The sequence below is a fragment of the Mauremys reevesii genome, linkage group 8 (assembly GCF_016161935.1).
Source record: "Mauremys reevesii isolate NIE-2019 linkage group 8, ASM1616193v1, whole genome shotgun sequence".
Taxonomy (NCBI): Eukaryota; Metazoa; Chordata; order Testudines; family Geoemydidae; genus Mauremys; species Mauremys reevesii.
In genome coordinates, this window is record NC_052630.1 from 30,392,888 (window position 1) to 30,417,202 (window position 24,315).

The 24,315-nt window shown below is 41.3% G+C and overlaps 2 protein-coding genes across 9 annotated transcripts in view; one reads left to right on the top strand and one right to left on the bottom strand.

Annotated features, from left to right (window-relative positions):
- C8H5orf58 (chromosome 8 C5orf58 homolog) overlaps positions 1-20,553 on the top strand; it is a 94,939-nt gene extending 74,386 nt beyond the window's left edge. The window contains exons 1-4 of one of the 8 annotated variants that reach the window (XM_039483834.1): positions 13,416-13,493; positions 16,063-16,155; positions 17,727-17,820; positions 19,575-20,553. In XM_039483834.1, the coding sequence (XP_039339768.1) occupies positions 16,147-16,155; positions 17,727-17,820; positions 19,575-19,735 (264 nt within the window). In that variant the 5' untranslated portion in view covers positions 13,416-13,493; positions 16,063-16,146 and the 3' untranslated portion in view covers positions 19,736-20,553. The other 7 variants (XM_039483831.1, XM_039483835.1, XM_039483832.1 and 4 more) reach the window with 7 other exon arrangements.
- A 1,097-nt stretch (positions 20,554-21,650) lies between these two features.
- LCP2 (lymphocyte cytosolic protein 2) overlaps positions 21,651-24,315 on the bottom strand; it is a 56,200-nt gene continuing 53,535 nt past the window's right edge. The window contains exons 20-21 of the mRNA XM_039485778.1: positions 23,330-23,485; positions 21,651-22,342 (exon numbers count right to left, since the gene is read on the bottom strand). Coding sequence (XP_039341712.1) covers positions 22,220-22,342; positions 23,330-23,485 — 279 coding nt within the window. The 3' untranslated portion in view covers positions 21,651-22,219. The remainder of the gene's footprint in view (positions 22,343-23,329; positions 23,486-24,315) is intronic.

Sequence of the window (24,315 nt, forward strand, 5' to 3'; positions counted from 1 at the left end):
TATCTGAGACCTGAAACAAAAATTAGCAATTAAAAAATATATTATGGGATTGTTTATGCATTAAAGAATATGTATGATTGGGTAATGCACAACATGTTGATTTATTATATATATAAAAAACCTCATGCCAAGATTTTGTACAAATTCCAAATTCAGGCAAATAAGTGGAAATATCTTTTCTTCATCTTTACTTATGGCTTCCTCCCTCAGGAACCCAGGACTACCACAAACCTTACCATCTTCTGTTCCAAGCACAAGGTGCATTTCTTTGACCCTGCCTTCTCTGATATAAACACGTAACAACATGTATATTTTTTCTTTAAAAGCCTACCAACACAAAATTGTCCACTACACATGCATCTCAGCACATGATAGTTATTAGCCATAATGCATGACTGGAAGGTGCTCAGATACTATGAAGATGAGCTCTAATGTCATTTCATAATACTCAATGAGTACATTAATTCCATCATTTCATTTTCTTTCACCTAAGAAACTGTTATTCTTTAATTCTTTCTGATATGTCTTATATGTCTTTAGCTTCTGAAAATCAGAGCTGCATTGTACTGGCTAGCTACAAGTATTCTAGTAATTGGAGCCGTCCCTTGGGTAGGGCGAATCGGGGCGACTGCTTTGGGCCCTGCACTTTGGGGGGGCCCACCAGCCGATGCGATTGGCTGGCGTGATCAGTCCCAGAAGAGATGCATCCATCACTTCCGCCCCGGGCCCCGCACTCCCCTAGGGATGGCCCTGCTAGTAATGAAGTGATAATCCCTCTTCATTCAGTAAAATGATTTATTATTAGTAATATTAACCTCCAGGTTGCTGCTCAAATCTTAACCTCATTGGTAGTATCCAAAATTACCACCCATCTGACAGCTGTACAGAGGTCTATGTGAAATGAATGTGTATTATCTGTCTAGTTTCTATTTTATATGATTGTTCATTTAACACTGGGAACCCAAGATATGATGGCAAGCTAAGCACAGAGGCCAAAGATGGAATTCTCTCAGGGACTGAACTACATATCCTCTCATAGTGATGGTCCCAACTAGGGGAAGCACATTGGAAGGAACAATGAAGTGGCTCCTGCCACTGCCTTACCTCTACTGGGTCTGTGGATAAATAAGACTTAAATTTTCAGTCCTAATCAAAACCTTTGGAAAGCCGTAACTGGTCTATATGCTATAGCAGCAGCAGAAGCAGATGCCAATGTATCACTGGGGATGTGAGCAAAATATCACAGATGAACAAAGGAATCAAAAGCTGATTCTTGCAGCTCTTTCAAAAAGTGACTAGAGTCATGTGTATTACGTAGTAATATGCAACTGCTGATAGACCTACGCATCAGAGAAACTGCTGTGCTGGAAGTCGTACGTCATCCTTATGTAAAGTGTTTTTTTGTGATTTGGTGGTTTGGTTTGTGATTACATTTATAGCTCTGTTGGCCAGTCCTCAATGGAATAGGAATGATGCGTGCATAATAGTTAAGAGACAGACTGCTAGTTGTAGTGCAGCCTACTGGCATCGCTAGGAGATGAGGATGGTATACATAGACACTGATAAGATATGCTTCTGTCCTGAGAGCCAGTCAGTCCTACAAGTAAGGAATTTCTATTGCATTATTACTGATGAGACTTAGGAAGTACTGAGGAATTACATTTCAGCAGTGTAATGAGATTAGGGGGATAGGAGAATCATATTAGGAACTTGCAACCAGGAATGTAGGTAAAGAATACACCTCTACCCCAATACAACGTGACCCAATATAAATGAATTTGGATATAATGCAGTAAAGCAGCGCTCTGGGGGGAGGCGGGGCTGGGTGCTCCTGCAGATCAAAGCAAGTTCGATATAACGCGGTTCACCTATAATGCGGTAAGATTTTTTGGCTCCCAAGGACAGCATTATATCGGGGTAGAGGTGTTTATTAAAATTATAGAAAGGAGTCTTGCATTGGCTATGTATATGATGACATGCTGATTATTTAGGAGAGGGAGGGAAGTTGGTCATAATAAAGTCTTCAAGGCAAAAGGGAGGGCTTGGGATTTTATACTTTTTGCTTCTGGTTTTTAATTGTATATGTTAAAGAATTGACACTGAAAACGGTCCTGACAGGAAATCTGGGCACCTTTAACATTAATTCCCTCAGAAAATATATTTCAGACATCAGATCCTGAATGTCTTACTTAGAAAATTAGCTATAAAAAGTAGCCATTGAAACAAGGGAGATGGATTGGAAACAGCTGAAGACAAAACTATCTTCAGATACTAGACAATACAGAGGCCTTAAAAGGTTAAAATATGATAATTTTTCTTCCAAAAGTGCTCTCATGCCTTTTCAGATTAGAACCCTCACTCCTTCTATTTGATAGACAAAGTCCATCGAGTAAATAAAAAAAAGGCAGGAAAATGATCAGCAGAAAGCTGGGATATTTAAATTGCTGAAATTCAGTGGTAAGCTCTTAATACTGAATGTGGCTAGGAAACTGGAAGGAATAAGATAAAATGGGCTCCATTTTCCCAGCCTTTTCAGCAGGACTTCATTTAAAGAGACTGAACTTTGTAATTACACTGGATATTTCTATACTGAGAGATGTGTAATAGGACAAATATCAGTTTGAAGATATCAGAGCCCGCTTCTTAGCCAGAGGATATGTGTAGCAAGATGCAGTCTTTGTGCCAACCCCCTTGTGGTATGGCATAATACTGCAGATACCCAACCTCTGTTTTCTCTCCTGGGTCTTCAGTGATCCACACAGCTTTCATCACTGTTCAGTTACTTGAGAGACTTAACCCTCCAGACCGTCATGTAGGAGTCCACCCCGCTTAGGGTGACCAGACAGCAAGTGTGAGAAATCGGGACAGGGGGTGGGGGGGTAATAGGAGTCTAAATATGAAAAAGACCCAAAAATCGGGACTGTCCCTATAAAATCGGGATATCTGGTCACCCTAACCCCGCTGGAGTGTTAGAGTCCAAACAAACACAAAATGAAAAGACTCTCCCCTGATACTGGGCTCTGCTTAGGTTCTCCCACCCTTGTACAGAGTGCTGATTCTGACGGAGTCCATTTGTCAGGAATCAGGGCCAGCAGCAGAGGTAATCTCCAGGCAGCCTCAGCAGTACAGCTGGCCTGCAGCAGGCTGCCTGACTGGCCATGCCACCTGACAGGCTGGAGGGCCAGAGGCTGGCTCTTGGGCCAGCAGTAGCAGCTGCTTGCTGGCTTCTAAATGCTCATTCCCACCTCTCTGCCTTCTCCTGCATTACCTTGTTCTTGCTGCCTCTGACCTGTCCCTGCCTTGGACCCCTCCTTGCTTGCTACCCTGCTTGCTACAGTCCCCGTCCGCCGGTTTGACCCCTGGCTCCAGCTTCTGACTACTGGCTCCAGAGCTGACCCTAGTCCTTGGGTCCTGACACCTGCTCCAACCATTTGGCTAGAGCACCCTTGTCCTGGTCAGCTGACACAACTCTCCCTGAAGTTCCTCCTCAGTTCTCCCAGTCACCTGGGCTCTGAATTCTTCATGGCTTTTTACCAGCAAGAGCTGCTCCTCAGGCTATTACCTCATTTAGTCACCATTAGTCTCTCCTCCACCTTGGAGTGGAGGGGTGAGCACTTGGGCCTGGGCTTCTCTTAAGAGACCAGTTCACCCTGTGACAGTATGTGAGAGTGGTTGCATTTTGATGGGCCTGGTGCAGGGCCGGCTCTACTGTTTTTGTCGCCCCAAGCAGCACGCCGAATTGCTGCCATGGACGGCGGGGGCAGTCCGTGTGCATCAGGGCAGCACGCACTTTTCCGCGGCGGCAGCAATTCGGCGGCAGCTTCTGTCGTCAGCTGCCCACGGCGGCGCAGCTTCTGTCTTCCGGCTGAAGACAGAAGCTGCCACCGAATTGCTGCCGCCGTGGAAACGCGCGTGCCGCCCTAACGGCACACGGACTGCCCCTGCCATCTGCGGCGGCAATTTGGCACATCACTTGGGGCGGCAAAAACACATGGACTGCCGCCCCTTGCAGATTGCCGCCCCAAGCACCTGCGTGGAATGCTGGTGCCTGGAGCCGGCCCTGGCCTGGTGACATTCCATTGATTCTTTTAACACCATGTTAGACCAGGGGATGGACAGTTGGTGCTATATGTGACTATTTACACTTTAATTTTGAGCATACAGTGCAGGGAATTCTGTCTGGCAAGCGTTAGGTGGAGGGCTCACTTTATGTCTGCCAAAGCTTGTTAAGAGGGAGGAACCACATCTGTGTGCTTGGTTGACACACAAAAATGGATGGGACTTAGAAGGATAAGATCTTTCTTTCTGGAAGTCATACTTAATCACAGTATATAGAGTCTCCCGAAAGGGTGGGGAGAAATAGATTACATGATATTGGGGACGGAGTAGGGGAGGACAGTACTTTCTCAGCTGTTGTTGCTGTCTTTCAGAAGTTTCTACTAGCTTGTTTTACTTTTGCCATCACCAATTCAGTTGTTCCTGCTTCCATACACTGGCAGATTCATTGCTCATTATATAAGGACTAAGTGGCAAGAAAAGGTAACAAAGTGTCACAAAAGTGTATGAAAAAGTATTGAGATGAAATTAAGAAAGATAAAACTTTTGATGAAAATCAGAAAAGCTTCTGAGGAGTGAGCTGTATTACTTAGTGAAATAGTCCCATGAAGTAATCTCTTGGAAGTCTAAAAGTAGGTTGGACCAAAAACTGGTAAAATGTGCAGTGAAAATGGATTCAGCAGTGTCAGGGAGCTGGATTATACAATCTAATGGAGATGCAAATAAGACTATAGTTCTTGATCTGGTAGTCTTCAACATGTACCATAATAACAATCAGCAGGTTCAATATAAAATGGGAATCATAGTCCAAAAGTGAACAGTTAGAATCCCTTAAACTGATTATATGTTGCATGATATCTACAGTACAAGGGTCTACAAAGAAAACAAACTGAGTATCTCAAATCAAGATTAACTAAAATAATAATAAAAACCCAGTAATCTCCCTGTTTAAAGGAAGTATAAATAAAAATATTTTGTAATAGATGAGCCAAAAAAGTAAATATTTGACATGTAAAGAATTTGAATCTCATAGGTCACTTTGTTTATATAGACTTAGCTCTTACAGTTATCAACTACAAAAAGCTACTACATTAGTCACAAATTGACAATTAATTAAAAATATTCTTACTATTTCTATTTTAATAATTTAAATACTTTCATTTAGCTTTAGGAGGAAATGAACAGAGATGCACATGTCCCAGTAGTGCCAAGAGATTTTAACTGCAGCGTGTGTAGTCATACCCGAACTAGCTTTGAGCTATCTAGCTCAAACAATAGCAGTGAAGTTGTGGCAGCACAGGCTGTATAAGCCCATGGGCACCTTGGTGTGTCCTCAAGCAGCTAGGCTATGCTGCTGCACCTTCTCTTCTATTGTTGTTTGAGCTAGATAGATCAAAACTTGCTTAAGAACATCTACACACATTGCAGTCACCTCACTGAATGCAGTGAAGGCATATCCTCACTCTCAATATCTTGACAAGCTTCAGACATCATGTAGTTTACACACCATCTTCCACCCTTTTTGCCCAGCATATAATTTATCATGCTTTTGGAACATATATATGCATTAAGCTCACCTGTCAATTTGTCACTTTCCAGATACCCAAACCTAAGAGGAGAAACTCTAAATACATTAAGCAGGACAGCTGTATGGGTGTTCCAACGACTGACACAAAGTCCCAGTTATCTGCTGCTGGTGTGGTAACCTGAAGCACACCTTTCTGGGCAAGCAAACTCATATTAAGTGGAAGATCAACAATGAGAATATTCATAGCGTAACCCACCAACCACATCCACCGGTTCTGGTTTGATTTTGGTGGCTTTCTTGGGTCACTGATTTACCCATTTTCAATTATGGAGTAGACTGGCTCCCTCAGACAGAGTAGTGGACCAAATTATTGGTACCTAAATTGGTGCATAATGCACTCTTAAACTGGCCTATTCAGTACCCTCAGTGGTTCACCTGAGGACCAGGGAATGTCTCAATAAGAGGCACTAATGCAATAGCCAATTAATTTGGCTCTAGTTATGATCGATGCCATTCCCAAAATTCTTAATAAGCATAATGGTAAAGGATCTTGAGACCTTTCTCTAGGTAAATGTCAGAATAGCCTGACACAGCCATGTGAATAGAAGTGGATACTGCATATAGTGATAGGTCATTACAGTGTGCTGCATATACATGTGCTTTGTCTGCTCTGTTTTGGTGTGGTTTTAAGGAGATCTAGAAATGTCATGAAGCACCATTGTAGACAGCTTAACAAGAGATTTCAGCTGTTTAGATTTTAGAAGAGGAACCCTCAAACTGAGTCCAGGAACATTCTGTCACATTCTCCTTTGTGCCTTTTTTGTTTTGCCCTTCTACTGCATAGTTCACAAAGCTGCAATAGACAAGAAAATACCATTTGACCACGAAAAAATCTTTCTAACAATTTTGTTGGAGGAAAAAAATTAAAGCAACAGGAATTTCATAGACTGCATCTGACCAAGTTAACCACATTTTGAAGATGAGCACAACCTTCATATTAATTTTTACTTTATTTAATTTATTGGCCATAATTTAATGTTTTAGGGGATTGTATTAGCATATTGCAAATATTATAAAAATATTGCCAATAAGTACTTTAATTACTGTCTTGACATCTTAGATTGTGAAGAGACCTCAAGGGGAGCTTAATTGTGACACGTTCAAGCATATATTACATGCTTATCTCTACAGTGGTGCCCATCAGGAAAGTTTAGAATATTGAAAAAATATTAATACCATTAAGTTAGCTTGTGTGTCAGCTATATTTCTGAGTAGTTAATGAGCTTGTCTATCCTTCTTTGCAAAGGAATTAAGACTTGATTAGACTCTTCAGTATTTGAAAGGTCTCGAGTGGGTGTAATTATGCTAAGCTTTCCATTGTCATTTTGAAATCCTTGCATAGCTAAACAATTTGGCAGACTGCATCGCTCAACACACTATCAGACAAAACTAAGTTTTTCACAAGTGATTGAAGTATGTCTGTACAAAGCATACTCATACTGTATCCCCCTGGGAGAAAAATGAGTCCTCACTCTGAGTTTGAAGCAACAAGCCAGAGGTAGCTTTATTTTCGAGCAATTGCAAATGCATGGGAGAGTACTCATGGGCAGAGGTTCCCCTCCCAAGGCAGGCAGGTAAACAATTAGGCAAGCTTTTATACCTTTCATTACATAAAATAATGAGCAACAAATGTGTTTTTAATACATTTTCTTCCTGATATCTCACTTTTCTCATTAATTTCTGCCACAGTCTACGTTCCATTCTTATCTAACACAAGGTCAAAACAGTATCTTACAGTCTGTTCCCATTCACTTTCTACTCGCCTAGGCCTTCAAGTCTTGCATTATTAGAGTCAGTGTCAGCCTGACTTTGTTAGCCTGACTCTTACTCTATTCCTAGAGACTAAGATCTCTATGTTCAAATTCCCTTTATCCCTTTCTCCACTTCCACACCCTCTTTCACTACTCGTTACCTAACTTCCTCTTTCGCTCACTGAAGATGTGTTTCTGACAAAGATTGACTGTCTTGTTTCTACTAATGTTATAATTTGTACTTTCATGTACTGTATTGGCTACATGTTAAAAAGTGAACCATTTATATTTCTCCTTGCAGTATGCCTGGCTTTCTTGAGTTGACTTGACTACAGCATTACTGCAGCAGTAATTGAATTCAGATGAATTCAGAATATAAAAGGATCTATTGAAATACAGCTTATAAAATCCTAGTCTTTGGATTTGAGCAAATGCTAACAAAATGATCACAGCTGTATACTTAATGACTGATTTCATATTAAACCAATGTGTGTATATGTGTATATGTAAAATGTTAAATTCAGTCACGGAGGAACTGGCTTCAGCTGTTGTCTACCCCAATAAGATAAGGCTCAAGATTTGTTCCAGATTTCATGCAAGTGTAAGTGCAGGGTGGGATTCCAAAGGACCTGGCAGCTAGACAAGTCATCCCAGTGGCCAGCTAATGATATAATTTGACACTATGTACTGGAGAAAGAACCCAACACTCTGGCTATGAATGAACCTATAGGTGTGTGGCATGAAGGCAAAAGGGAAGATTTAAATGCAGAATGGCACCCCCTGAAACCAGCATACTCTGCAACCACAGATCCTGATGATGTTTGAGGATGATACTGTCTTTCTCCCAGGAGGAGATTTCTTCATAGAGACGGAAAGAACTGAACGGGGGTGCAACTGCTAAACATGACATTTTTTACCAGTTTGGGAGTGTCCTGAAAGCCCCTCTCTAGAAATTCTTATTTCAAGGCGTGATGTAGTTTCCTCAGTTGAATAAGAGGGAAAGCCATGGGAGTCCGATTTTCAGCATTTAAAGAAAAGGAGATCATAACAGGTAGGCACACATTTCCCTGCAAACAAGAGTGAAATAATATAACATCACTGAATAAGAAGCAGATAAGAAGGTCCTAGTAAGACATTGGCACTACTTAAATCTGATATTTATTACATACTTGCATGATTTCACATTTGGAATAATTCCCTACACGTTTCATCCAAACACATTCATGTTGTTCAACTTGCTATTACTCAGTACATTGTAATTATGGGATAAAGATCCTTTAGTGGCTTTTCTTTTGCTATTCAGTAGTTCTACCATTCATGTTTTCAGAGATCACGCTACTTGCTGAGAGTGCATTACTTGGAATTTGTGACACTGTTTTATTTACACAGCCAGGTTGAGTGTAATTGCAGAGATTACATTTGGGTTATATTGTAAATTTATTTATTACTCCCAGTTTATGAGAGATCCTAATTACAAGAAAAAGGCACAGGGTAATTGCTGAGGAAGAATTGCTTCAGTATCTCATGTTATACCTCCTGTTGGATATTTTATCATTTTACAAAAACCAATTATTCTACCACTATGGCACAAACAATTACACATGTAATTTAAAAATCATACTAGTACCTTCTCACACAGAGTATTAAAACATTGTTCATTTTAGACAGATTGCTACGTGTACTTTTTAATGATTCAGAGTTATGATATATGTACTGAAGGGTGTAGGGCAGTGAATGAAAAAGTCATGTCACAGCTGGAAGTTTCTGTTCTTTACAACCTGCAATATATCCAGTCTGTCGTTAGCCATTAAGTACATGGCATAAAATGGATTTTAGCAAAGAGGGAAACACTTGCAGTGAAACCATAACTCATTGCATCGACCCTAGCAAGATCCCCTACTCTCTGTGGCCGATCAGTGAATATGCTATTATTGCCATGAATACAATATCATTATGAGAATGCTATAATAATTGGGTATAGGACAAATCTTGAAATGTCCTCAACTCTTTTTGAAGTCCACTGAACTGAGGGGCATTCTGTGGCCACCAAGTACCATGTGGGATCCAGCAATAATTGAAGACAGCTAGATATATGGATGAAAGCTTAGTATGCAGATGAAGGACATTAAGTAAGATTTCAATGTGATCTAAGAAAATATTATGGTTCAAAAGAGTACTAGAAGCTGTGCTATTAATTGAACCATGTGGCAATGCTTATTATTTTCCAGAGAGCTGAATTCAGATGGTTGCAAGACCTCATGGGACCTGCAAGATCTCTTCCAATAAACTTTTTTATTAAAGGTGTGGGAAATAATGATAAAATTGTTCAAAATTTAGTCAGAAATTATGGGGAAAAGATTAACCCCAAGGAGGGGAAGTCTCTTCATGATGGCTATCCACCACTTAGTCCTGGCACCATGACTCCCAAATGTATCTGAACTTGACTCAAAAGAACGTGAAGTTGGAGTTGTGCCTCCAGATTTCAGGGGTAGGAATTGTGCAATAGAAGCGCAATTTCTGTTTTCCCAAGGCCAGTTAACACTTACAGCCTGCCACAGGAAAAAGGGACATGGCTAGGATGTGATCTTGCAACGTGTTACTTTATGTATGCTCTTGTTTTCTGACCTTAATAAATACAACAGTGTCTTAGTAATCATAGAAACTGCAAATCCACTGTGAATTTTCATTCTGACTTCACAGCCAAAGGATTACAGTGTTCATGTGTATTAGGACAATTTTGGGGTATTTGTGAAAATGTTTGCAAATTCTGAAAGTTGTCAGAATTCCAGTACTCATGATTAAGACTACATCTATACTCCCATTTACTTATGCTGCTCAGAGGTGTGAATAAGCCAATGTGATATAAGTTACACTGACCTAAGTACCAGTATGGACAGTGCTATATTGGTGGGAGAACTTCTCCCGCCAACATAGCTACAGCCATTTGTTGAGGGCTGGATTAAGTTGATGGGAGACCTCTCTCCCATCAGTTTTGAGTGGCTATGCTAGAAAGCTTACAGTGGTGCAGCTGTATCAGTGCTGCTGCACTGCAGTAAGCTCTCTAGTGTAACCATAGCCTAAGTATCCAAAATCTCATTCTGGGCGTACCTTGTTGGTTATTAACTGTTCTTCTGCTTAAAAAATCTGTCATCTGATCAGGGAGCAGAAATAATACTATGTGACTTTGCTAAACAACTAAACAATATGAATAGTAAATATCAAATATCTGAAGCAAACAGCCCTTAGCCTGAAAACTGTTCATCTAAGATATTCAAATTCATTCTAAAAAAATCTAAAAATTTGTGGGCCACAAAAACAAAAAAGAGCTAAACTTATATTGATTACTGTTAATAACAAATAGTTTTGCCAGTTTTCATTTTTAGCACTAACATAGCTCAGGTCTGTCTATTATTATTCTTACAGCATTGCTTAAGGACCGACCAAGAATGGAGCTCCATAGTGTTTGGTACTATAGAAACAAAAAGTAATAGATAGTCCCTGCCCCAAGGAGATTACAATCTACATAAACCAGACACACACAGGATGGAGAAGGGGTAGAACACAGCAGCAGAGTGAAGTATATGAAGGCAGCAAATGATAGTTCAATGATAGGAGGGAATCAACTACATGAAAAGAAAAGGGAAGAGTGAGAGGACATTGCAGGGAGGATGAAAGGGTCAGAGGAGCAGATATGGAGTGATGCTGAGGTGAAGAGTTGGTGGGGGAGAATTAGACCAAACACCCAATCAGCACAGAGAAGGTTCAGTCAAAACTACAAACTGAAATGCCTTTGCCAGTGTAAAGCTTCATTGTGTTTAAGAGGAAAGGGTTAAAGTTAGTGGGAACCAATCACATTTGAGAGCCTAAATAATGATTTAAGTATGTCTATGGGTTCAATGGAAAAATAATGTATAATCTTCCTTGATATGGAAGTGCCTGAAGAGGATTAGAAGGGACTAGGGTAGTGAACTCCAAAATTGAGTCCTTTCACAAATATTCTTTAAACAGAAAAGGAGGACATGGGAATTGTGTATCGAGGAATTAAATATAAATTTAGTACGTGAGGATTTCTCAAAGCTATTTTATCCTTTCAATATCTTCTGCTAAATTTAGTGACTTCTTAGAAATCATTAATCTTGTTCAAAATCAAGTAAAGACTTCCTTACAAAACACTGTCACATCTTTATTTATTTCTTTATTTGTTTGTTTGTTTGTTTGTTTTGCTGAGATTATAGTATAGACACAATTAATTTGGTGCTGCACAAGTGGAACTCATCTGATTGGTGGAGAGGTATGAACGTAACACAACATACCAGTCTATGGAGTTAATTTCAGAGGAGTAAAGTGCTCCTGTTGCTAAGGAAACAAAGCTTACAGTGGCTTAATACTAAGACGGTTTCCTGTGCAGAATATACTATACTTCCTACTAATCATAGATTCATAGATTCATAGATTCTAGGACTGGAAGGGACCTTGAGAGGTCATCGAGTGCAGTCCCCTGCCCTGATGGCAGGACCAAATACTGTCTAGACCATCCCTGATAGACATTTATCTAACCTACTCTTAAATGTCTCCAGAGATGGAGATTCCACAACCTCCCTAAGCAATTTATTCCAGTGTTTAATCACCCTGACAGTTAGGAACTTTAGGAATCATGGTGAGCCATAGTTGCTTGCCTGAATTAGTACAAGGTAAAAATGAAGATACAGCTAGCAATGCTACTGCAAAGTAAGTGAAATTATATCTGTCCTACATAATTTTGTGCAGTGGGCGGGGAAAATATTAGTAGGCCTTTTCAACTGAAGATTACACCCATAGTTAAATATTACATCTTTCTGTCTTAATATGCATTAAATATTTACACATTAGTGCCAGATATTTTTGAGCCTAAATTACAATATATCTAAACTGAAAAGTACCATTTAAAATATAAAAGCAACTTCACAACAGCTTTATATGCAACTGCTGAGGAATCCACAGACTACAGAACATAAGCCTACAGTACTGATACTGTTTAAAAATATTTTCATATAAATGAAAACAGTCAACTGTAATGCAGACACAGGATGTTTCTAATGTAACCTGTTTAGGTGGAGGTGCAGAAGTAAATGAAATTGCTACTGATATTGTAAAGCCTGATGTTACTGTGGGCTTAGAAACCACCTTTAGTCAGACAGACCACAGTAGCCAGACAGTAATTGTCTAGCAGTGGGCGGGTAAAGGCTTTCGACAGTCATTTACATGTTTTTTTTCACTCACTGGCCACAGCATATTTTACTAGTGGTTTGTTTGGTCATATCATTCAGATATCAAAATAGAGTCCCAATATTCTTCATCATATACTTCTTTGTTATTGTTCATGGTCTCCTCAAAAAGGAGTTAATGTTCAAACTGGCTGGCAGTTCTCTGTCTGAGGTTGAGAATTAGAACTTTTAATTGCCAATTAGCATGGCAATTAAGATGAGCGCCTGGTGCTTGATTTCATTGATCTCTAAGTGAGTGAGGCACCTAAGTCACTTTGTGAATCCCCTCCTTCATGAATAAATGGAAAATCCAGCATAATCTAAACAATTTGTTTTCTAAAAGGGAGCACTTCATGTCAGGAATTCATAATAGCAACATGGAGATTAATGTACCTTCATTTTAATTATGTTGCTGCATTGAACCTATTTGTAATGCATTTTACTCTGGAAGTGGAATGTTTTCAAGTTCAAGCTTTTAAATGATTTCTGAATGGATTATTATTAGAATGAACATTCTCAGCATTGTGCTATATGTCTTGTTAAAGAAAATATTATAGCTGTAAACCATTAAAAGAAATTTCAGAATCCCACATCACAAATTAGTATTGTATTTGAGGTTTTGCTCACTGAGATCCTCACACATTCTATTTGCACCTATATTTTCTTTGCACACAGTAGATAGCCACACTCACAGACCCTTCCAGAAAAATCACCAACTTCTATAGAGCCTGAGTTAAGGAGCTGTCTTTTTCCTTACAGATCCACAGAAAGGACAAGACTCATTCACTTGCATGGGTGTTTCTGTTGGACCTTTGAGAACTTTGTAAACTGCATGATTGTAGTACCGGAACTGGTGTATGTGTGAAGTATTTCCTCTTTTGCATTTCTCGGCTTCAAAGAAACCTCAGGCTGAGCAGTATAGGGTGTTGTCTCTCTCAGTTACATTAACAGTTAACTTGTTCCTCAACACAAAGAAGTGGGGTTCTAACCTGTACTGTATTTTAGCTTTCACTGCTGTCATGAAATGTTAAACCTAGGGCACTTTCATTCCAAGTTAAAACTTTGTGTAAACATGCAGCAGAAAGAGGAAGAGAGAGAATAGAAGTGTAAATAAACCACAAACAAACTGCCTTTTCCTCTCATCGTATGTCTATTTACTATACACACGAGAAATTCCACAGGCTCAATCTCCTCTGAGGTGCCAATGATCCCTCTTCCCAGTAATGCCCAAGCAGGAAGCCTGACGTGAAGATGAACATTGATCAGCACTAGTGCCTGACATATGTTGAGCAATACTGCTAGCAACCATTCCTCTTCAAAGTGATTGTGCAATGTCACCGGCCACAAGTACTACACAGCCAGTGTTTACCCGTTCTTCAGAGAACAGCAGCCATGAAAGGATGAATCCCTCTATACTTAATGTTTCAACATCAGTTGCAATGCAATATTGATTGAACCCTCTTTGCTCTGTACCTTCGGCCCTTGTGTGTCTGCTTTAGCAATTCTTGCTGTTTTTGGTGGAAGCCAGGTATTTGCTATAACCAGTATGGATAATGTAGCAAAGTGCCTTCCTTGTCCTACTCCAAGCCAGGTCCTTGACAAGGTCTGAAATCAGTATAAATGAAATCTACACACCTCTGTGTATGTGTAGAGAGGAAAATAATTAGTTATTGCTAAGGAGTCAGCTGCTGTACTGTGCAACAACTTCCAAATCTCCAGAGGCCAGTCTGGTTTTCTGTATAAATAATGTCTCGACACGATGAGATGAACCCTTTTCAGTAGACTTTAGTCTTAACACAGTTCTTTAGTTGCCATCTCTATTCTGTTTACCTTTCCTCCTCCCTCTTTAATCCTCCTGCAAAGCTTGTTATTATTTCCCTCCTCCCCAGCCCCTGTAAAACCCCATCTCTTGGGGTCATCTGATTTAAGTGAAAATTTCAGGTTTTATTTACTTAAAAATAAGTGTCTGGCCTTCATGGTTGTAGAGAACAGCTTGAAAAGGTGTCCCCTAAAGGCTGTGTCTGTAGGGCTGTGTTTGGACTCAGCACAAGGTATAAACAGGGTCTTGTGCAGTTTTGGGGAGGGGCAACTGCTTGGTGCCTAGAGGTCACCAAAACCGCTTAATCAGCTCCCCACAGCTGTCAGCTGAACTACAGTTCCCAGCATGCCTTGCTTTGGGCTCACAGGAAGCCATGGCACTTCCTGTTTCCGGCGGCAGCAGGTTTATCTTGCTTTGTGTGGGGGGAGGCCCAGTCCTGCTGGGGAGCTACAGGGCTCCAGCAGGGCGTACAAAGGAGGGCAAGATCCGTGGTGGAGTGCTGAGGGGCCCAGCACTGCCGCCCCCAGAATTTACTTGGTCCGAACTGAGCCCTCCTCAGGGGCATAACATTCAGGCCTGAGGGTATCTGATTCTGGAGAGCCAGCCCTCAGGGAGTTGTGCTGCACCTTAGCTTGTGCATGTGTGCGGTGGGGCTGTGTCTGAGTTCCCTGCAGCTGCACCTCACTGATTTCATTTGTATCCCACAGTCCTGACTAGGAGACCCCCAAACCAAGACCATACAGGGGGACTCCCTTCAGGCAAACACTGGTGTTGGGATTTTCATGTTCATATTAAGCCCTCTGCAAACACTCCACAGGGCTCTCATCTCATTATTGCCTGCTTCTTGTGACCATCAAAACGGCTGTATGCATTTTGGCTGCTCTGCGCAGATCAAATCCGGGTCCTTTCACCATGTACAGCCTTTGTGAATCATACAGGCACCTCATGAACATCAAAACAGGCCCGTTCCCCCCCCTACACGGTCATGAAACTTTCTGTTTCCAGTGATGACACATGACACAAACTTAAATGTCAAAGTGAGGGAGTGTTGTTTAGTGGTTAGACCAGGAGGCTGGATATGAGGCAATCTGGTGGTTATTCCCAGCTGCCACGGACTTGCTCTGTGACACTGGGTAAATTACATATTCTCTCTGTGCGTTAGTTTACCCATCTGTAAATTGGTGATAATTACCCATTTGGGTAAAATGTTTTTAGATTCTTACATGAAAGGTGTCATATAAGCACAGACTATTAGTGTTTTATGATTTTGTAGGAGGAATTGAAGGCCAGCCTTCAGAATGTTCATAATTTTGATCTCAGGGTCCTGACTGGAACTACTGCAATGGTACCTTTTCAGTAGTTTATGGTCAGTCCTTAACTCGTAGCACTTTAAAGGAAGGCCAAATCATCTAATAGAAACATTTAGATTTAGACAAGTAAAAGATTTCTTACTTAAAAAAATGCACCCACTCATTTGAAATGACACTAATGAAAATAAAAATGTAATCAATGTTACCCAGTCCTGCATTTTAATTTGTGTCTGCAATGCAAAGATATTTTACTTTACTGCAAAAGTATGAGGCACACTTTCCCCCTTCTCTTTAGGATCTTCTTTGTCTCAGGTTAGGGACGTTTACATGATAAAAAACCCCCGCAGCTTGCAGGAATAAGAAACTGGACAAAAAAATTATGTTCAAGGTAAGTTTGATTTTATTGTTGCAACTTATCACCTAAGAAAGCTTAGAGGCATAAACATATTGCTCATTTAGGAAACTTCCCAGAGCTTTTCCAAATAAATTATTACACTTTGTTACACTTCCAAGGTGAGTCTCACAAATATATATAAACGTACAATGACAAGAATAAATCAATGCATCTGAAATTTCTTTTTGTGTATGTTTTTCTGGAAGCAGCTCTGTTTTAAAAAAAGTACAGGCAGTTAAAAATTGGAACAGTCTTAAAATTTGCTACTTGCTTTCAAATGGTTTAATGTTCTTATTTCTCAAAAAATGCCCTCCCTACCCCCTCACTACCCCCAAAACTAAAAAAAAAAGAAAAAAGAAAAGTTTGGTCAGGAGATGAAAAATGAGTAGTAGGATCTTAGCAATAAAATAAGACAGTACAATTGTCAGGATATTTATATGTATGAATAAGCATCTGTCATCTGTCATATAGTATAACTTTTCATTAATATATTTAATTTCTCTTTCTATATTAATTTTGTAATGGCTCCATCTTGTGGCTAATACGTATAATTGAGGATTAATTTTCATTAGAAGTTTCAGAGTGGCAGCTGGCTAGTCTAAGGGCTGGTCTACATTTGGGGGGGGTTGATGTAAGACATACAACTTCAGCTATGAGAATAGCATAGCTGAAGTTGACGCATCATATTTTGACTTACCTCCTGTCCTCACGGCGGGGGATCGACGGGCGTGGCTTCCCAGTCGACTCCGCTTCCGCCTCTCGCCCTGGTGGAGTTCTGGAGTCGACGGGGAGTGCGGTGGGGATCGATTTATCATGTCTCAACGAGCAGGTAATGTGGATGTACCCTAAAAAAACCACCTCAACCAGGGGCGTAGCTCTGAGCCTGAGGCACTGTTTACACTGGCGCTTTACCATGCTGCAACTTGCTGCGCTCAGGGGGGTGTTTTTCACCAGCCTGAGCGAGAAAGTTGCAGTGCTGTTAATTGCTGTTAATTGCCAGTGTAGATAAGCTTATGCCCAAATAAATGTATTAGTCTCTAAGGTGCCACAAGGATTTCTCATTGTGTTTTCATTACAAGCTTTGTTTCAGTGTATTAAGTCTCTTTTGGCATTACATTTTCTCATTCTTCTTTTATAAGCTCACAATGGGGTATTTTTAAACCAGACAAGTGAAAGTGAAAACCTCATAAGAATCTTGCTGATTTTTAGGTGTTTTTGCTGCTAAGCTGCTTTAATTAAAATAATAAAAAGGGGTATTTTTTTTCTGAACATTTAAGTTAACTCCATTTAGGGGGAGGAGAGAGCACCCTGGACAATTTTCATTCTATTGCATGCAGTTGTAAAAAGGAATAAAAGAAAAAGTGGTAATGCCTGATGAGAAATAAAAAATAAAACCAACATTTTTGGTTTTGATGAAAACTGGAACATTTAAAAAAGATTTTTGCATGTTGCTCATTTTCAAAAATGCACTTTTAAAAAAAATTGAATGAAAAATTCAAAACTACTAATGCTCAAAGATTGCACATATATAATACTAATTCTGATGTTATTTATCTTTCTTATAGATGTTTAAGAGTGATGTTGCTGACAAGCAGTTTAGCCTGGAAACTGCAATTAAAAATATTGATAAAATGTCCAGTGAGTTGAAGAAACTAAATGGTAATTCTGAGTTTATCTATCATCAGATTAAAGGGGAAATGACGGAATTGTTTGATGCAATGTTGTTGTAGACGTGTCAGTCCAGGCGGGTAAGATAATATGTTTTATGGGACCAGCTTCTGGTGGTGAGAGAGAAGCTTTCAAGCTTACACAAAGCCCTTCTTCAGGTCTGGGAAAGGTACTCAGAATGTCACAGCTAAATACAAGGATTGTTTAGTGGTACTTAACACATATTTCAAGGGATCATTCAAGGTGAAATGGCCTATTAACACCCCTCCAATTATGCCAGGGAGGAAGGGAGAGAAAGGGAGGGTTGTGGGGGCTAGGGGGAGTAAGGAGCTGGGGAGGGGTTATGGATTGTTATATCCAGTGTCTCCATTCAGTCTTTGCTAGATACTAAAACTCATGAACTGAATAAAGAAACTGGAATTGTGGCTTTTTATAACAATCTGTAACCCAGTAACAAGGCCCTCCACCCCCCACCCCAGTTGCCAGGGGCGGCTCCAGGCACCAGCGCAGCAAGCTCGTGCCTGGGGCGGCAAGCTGCGGGGGGGGGGGGGGGGCGGCGTGCCAGTCGTGAGGGCGGCAGTCAGGCAGCGTTCGGCAGCATGCCTGTGGGAGATCTGCTGGTCCCGCGGCTTTAGTGGCAATTTGGCGGCGAGTATGCTGAAGGCAGGGGACTGGCAGATCACCCGCAGAAACGCTGCCGAATCCACGTCCCCAGCAGACCTCCTGCGGGGATGCCACCAAAGGCCGCCTGACTGCCATGCTTGGGGTGGCAAAAACCATAAAGCCGCCCCTGCCAGTTGCCTCCCCTCTTCCTTTCCCTCCCATGACTGGTGGATTGTTAATGGGCCATGTAGGGGGTGGTTACCCGCTCCTACCCTTTCAGGTGGAAAACAGCCCAGGAGAGGCTGTGGCTGGGGCAAGAAGCCTGGGCTGATTAGAGAAGGTAGGCTCAGCTGTGGCCAAGCCCCAATCCGGCCCAGCTAGCTCCTATAAGAGGCAGTGAGCCAGGAGCCCAGTCACTCTCCCTCTGCCTGTAGAGGCAAGGTGGGTGTAGTGGGTGGGGTTCCCCTGGGTGGGGAGACCCAGAGTGTGGAGGTACTGCCAGGGGGGACAGCAACCCAGAGAAAGGGGGGCCAGCGGTAAGGCAGATCACCAGCCTGCAGGGGGCGCTCCAGGATGTTGGAAGAGCTAATTCCCATGGACGACCAGCAGGAGGCGCCGCAGGGGTGAGTCCACTCTCTTACAAGCCACTTCACCTTGAGTGGTCCCTTGGAATCTATCTATCTACTTATCTAAACAATTTGTTCTCCCTTTTATTTAGCTCTGAGTACATTTCACAGCTGCTAATGAACTCATGCGGATTTTGTGATTATGTTGTTCTTTCTATATAATGAAACAAGAATTTGTCCCCTTATGGTGAAAAATTAATAAAACCATACTTACTCTACAAAAAATAGCATCATATTAGTCAAACATGAAAAAGTCCTGCTAGATAACAGTTAATTCTTCAGCAAGTACATATCATAGCTTCCTAACAAAAGATATATAGTAATACACTAATAGCAAATTGTATTTAAATGCCTTGGAAAATTGCTATCATCCTTTTAATTTACAGAAGAGTTAAATGTAGAATACTCTACAGTAAAAAAAAACAAAAAAACCTCTGCAGTAAATTGCCACACATATAATACCTATTATACAGTAAATGTTCATGATTGAAGTTCATATTGTACTTTTTCTAACAGTGAAAAGCCAACTGCTGCTCTGTGACCTTACTTTGAACTTCAGTCATCCTGTGAAGACCACAGTTTCAAGGGAGGTAGAAGAAAAGAAAACAGATTTTGAGGAATTACATAATTCCATCAAGTTCCATGCTGATGTTTCCATTAACAATTCTTCTCTTTGAGCCATTAAAATTTCAGCATGGTTTTCTGCTCTGGTTGAAACTTTTATAATATGACATTTTGTGTTATCAGAGTATGAAAAGCAGTATCTGAAGAATGTATCAATATGTGAAAAACAAATATTTTGAATAACTCAGAAACAACTAAAATAATAAAAAGGCAAATAATTGGTCCATAGGCCCTACATTTTCCAAAATCCCCCTTTTTATTAAACAGCTGAGTTTGCTGAGAACAGTGACATGGGGAACTAGATGGCTCAGGAAATGGTTTATGGGACATGACGTCTTTCATGTCAAGTTAACTGATCTGAATCGAGACCAACTGGTAACAATTAGAAGTGTTTACTACCAGCTAGATCATTGTTTCCCAACTGGGAAAGGTGGTGCTAAACCCAGATGAGCTCAAGGGCAAGAAAACAGCACTGGGAGGGAAGAAAATGGCATGACCCTCAATTTGTCCCACTGTCTTCCTCCTACAAACCTATAGCTATGAGTAAAATAGCAGGTGACTTCTTGAAAGCCATTCCTCTGCATGTAGTGACCCCCTAATGCAGCCAGCTACAAGATACTAACGGAGGGGTAAGGCTGACAAACTTAGATGCAAGACTCAAACCACGCACATGCCAGAAAATGGAATTAAATATAAGATAGGCAAACAATGGGACCAGTCCTGTTCCTTATTAAGTGAGTGGGAAAAACTCTGTGCCCTAATATTTTTAACTGATTCTGAATTATAGTTTATATTTTAAGACAGAAAATAGGCACCTTTCCCAGGCCTATCAGCCCCACCCTGCTTAGTTATCTGCTTCCTGGGTAATGAGTTTGAGTGTAAAGCAGGGTTTCTCAAACAGGGGTTGCTGCTTGTGTAGGGAAAGCCCCTGGTAGGCCGGGCTGGCGCGTTTACCTGCCCCATCTGCAGGTCCGGCCGATTGCTGCTCCAAGCCAATAGGAGCTGCTGAAAGCCCGGAGCAGCGATCCGTGGCCACAATCGGCTGGACCTGTGGACGGGGCAGGTAAACACACCGGCCCGGCCCACCACGGGCTTTCCCTACACAAGCGGCGACCCCTGTTTGAGAAACCCTGGTGTAAAGCCTGTGGCTTGGTCAGGTGACTAAACATCACATGATGGTAGCCGGGGGTTGTACTTTATATAAAAATGAGTCGTCGCAGAATGGAAGGAGACAGGCCTCCAGGAAGGAGGTTCCTGAAGGCTACCTAACAGCAGAGGGACCTAGGTCTGCGTTTGCTGCACCAGCTAAAGGTAAAGGCCTGACTGGAGCTACCTGCACTAAAGAACAGGAGCAAAATTCCTGAAGAGGGAATTAGGAGGTTCCGAGGAAGGGTAATCCTAGAACAAAGTAGTCTGGACAGGCCAGTGCAGGTGAGTATTTGAGGGGAGATGCCATTTGCACTTGTTTAGGGGTCCAGCCTGTGGCTCCTATTGATGGTCAGAAGAAGTTCATTTTCTCTTGACTTGCATCAAGAGGGTATAATTGGTGGCTGAGCCATGTGATCTCACTCCCCGATCAAACAGGGTAAGACCTGATGCTAGGCGTTGGATGTCTGTCTTTGTTTGTTGAGCTGTTTTCAGGTATTGGATCCTGGGAGGTATGTTTATTGATATGCACAAAACTCAGGAACAGTTTTTGAGAGCTCTGAAAATAGGGAAACTGAGATAGAGACAGGGTCTATCACCAGATGAGATGAGACCCAATTACACTGCCATTTTCAGTGTTCTTTGCAGAAAGGAGTGAGTGCAAGGTTATGCATTGTTGGGACCCAATATATGCAGGGACAGATTTGGGAATGGAAGTTGTCTCTAGATGATGTAGAAGAGGGAACATATACCATATAGACCATTAAACTAACAAGTCACATAGTTCCTACCATTATAATAAATGTAGCCAGAAAGTGCAGGTCTCTATTGAAAAGTGGACTGTGACATATGGCCTTTTTATTAACTCAGTTTACACAAGATTTTTCCAATTTTCTATCAACTTACATAAAATATATCAAAGTAAACAATACAATCTTTCAATACAGATAACAGTCACTAGAATTTACTCTGTACTGTACAAGCATTATACAGATATTAATTGATTTCAGTTTGCAGCTTAATGTAATGGGTACCATAAACTTGACATGAACAATAGTTTGCATAGTTTTGCTTTATAAGAAAGCAATGTAATTCTCTGCTATGTAAACCACATGTAATCCTATAATATGGAATGGAGAACACTTCACATGTGAGAATGGCATCATGAGAGTTTTCATGCAGTGTATGAACAATGGAGAGTAATAAATACATTGTAGAAAGTATTTTGCAAATCTGTTTTTTAAAAACACACTTTAAAATGAGAGAATTATATTTTTTCATTAAAATAAAAAAAAAATTAATTCATAATTTCAGTTCACTGAATACGAATGGAAATATCATGAAGTTTGTATGCTCTTATAAACCGTCGATCACAGACATTAAGCTTTCTTCTAAGTAGATCCTGCAGCATATGTTAACTTGCATTGGTTTCTTGAACCTCGGTCTTTTCCATCAATCAGCAGAAGGGGTGTTCTTTGAAAGTAATCAATAATTTCTGCCACTGAAGAAAAATCCTGTGGATTAAAAACAAAGGCGGGGGGAGGGGTGTCATCAGGATTCTCACTACTTCTCAGGGTAAAGCAATAGTATTTATTTAGACTGTGACTATTTCATGCTCTCTTGTGACTAAGTTTTGGATGAATTGCTGTACTGGAATAGACCGTGAGGTCATCTACCATTGCATCAGCATTTGCTTCCAGTACTGATCTTCCCATCTTGGATATCTCCATGGAACATTCTTGTCCATAATTTCACCCACCCAATGAAGTTGTGAGGTATTATAAGGCAATCAGTATTTCTTGAATTTGAGTCACTGGGCCTGATTCTGCTCTTCGCTACACTAGTTTGTATCTGGAATACCTTTAGTCAGGGCCGGCTCTGGCTTTTTTGCCACCCCAAGCAAAAAAAAAAAAAAAAAAATCAGGGCGGTCAGAATGGCAAAGCAAAAAAAAACCCTTCGGCGCAGCTGGAGCTGCAAAACAAGAAAAAAAAAAAAAACCTGTGGCGTGGCCGGAACCAGAGTGCAGGGGGACTCCCTGCACTGCAGACGTGCCCTGGCTAGTGGGGGGAGAGAGAGAAGGGAGGCATACAAGGCTTCAGCGGGGTGCTGGCCACGCCTCGTGCCAGGAGGGCTCCGCGCCACTCCGGTTGGCGGAGAGGGAAGGACGCGGGCTGCCCTGCCAGGCTTGCTGCAGACCTGGCACCGGCTAGGGCAGATGGAGCGTGCAGCCCTCTCCCAGCAGGGTGCTCCCCTCCTCCACGCCGCCGCCCCCTACAGGGCGGCCGGATCGGAAAACAAAACAAAACAAAAAAAGCAGCCGTGCCGCCCTAGGATTGGGCGGAATGCCACCCATAGACTCTGTCATCCCAAGCACGAGCTTGCTCGGCTGGTGCCTGGAGCCAGCCCTGCCTTTAGTGAACTAAGCGACATTCTTCTTGGTAAAGCTGTTGGAGACTGGTAAAGGGGGTGGAGGTGATGCAAAGAAAGAAACATACTGTACCTCTTTTCCTTTCAGGCCTGTTCCTAACAAGTAAACTTGATTTTGCTCCTGGTAACGAATCTGAATATTATATACTTTATCTTTGTATAATACCATCAGTACGTATGGATGTGTATTAGTTTTTCTTGAGCTGTCTCTCACCAAGAATGTCCCGTCCTAAGAGAATGCACATGAAAATCAAATCTATTTTTGACCAACCACGTGAGTAGAATGCTGAGTTTGTTTCTAAATGCACATTCATTCTGGGTTCTAATTGTTCAGAAAGAGCACAATTGCAACCACAGCTTTGAAGAACTTGTTAGACTTTCTTAAAGGAAGAAGCAAAACACAAACAAAGCCTTGCAATCTTCTATTTAAAATGTTCCATTTCAAAGGCTAGTTCAGATGCAGTAATAGTAATTTTAGAGAGAGAAAATACTCTAATTTTGGGACACTTAGCAAAATGTTATGGATGAAATTCTGGCCTTATTGAAGTCACTGGCAAAACTTCCATTGACTTCAGAGAGGCCAGGATTTCAGCCCGAAAGGTGAAACCCATTGGTGTTTTGGGGATTTTTGTACACAGCTGGAAGGGATGCATGCAGTCTGCTACACTTAGAGGTTTAGACAATCTTGGAATGTTCTACAGAAGTGAACTCTATCAGAGTGAATGGGAGGGAAATGAGGAAATGAAATATGCCCCTCCCAGTGAGTGCTGGTTTAAAATATCTTTAGGAAAAGTGGATTAGCTAGAGGGATGCAAGTTTCTTACACAGATGATCTTGCCTTCTGGAGACAAATGTTTCTATTGAGTTCCCTACCATGTGAAGCTCTCCCCTCATTACTCCATCTTACATATAAAAGTTATAGTATCACGCTGATCCCCGTGGTCTGTGCTGTTTCCTGCAGCTCCCGTTGGCCGGGAAGTTGAACCACAGCCACTGGGAGCTGCGGGCGTCCGTACCTGCAGATGGTCAATGTAAACAGACTGTCTCGCGGCCAGTCAG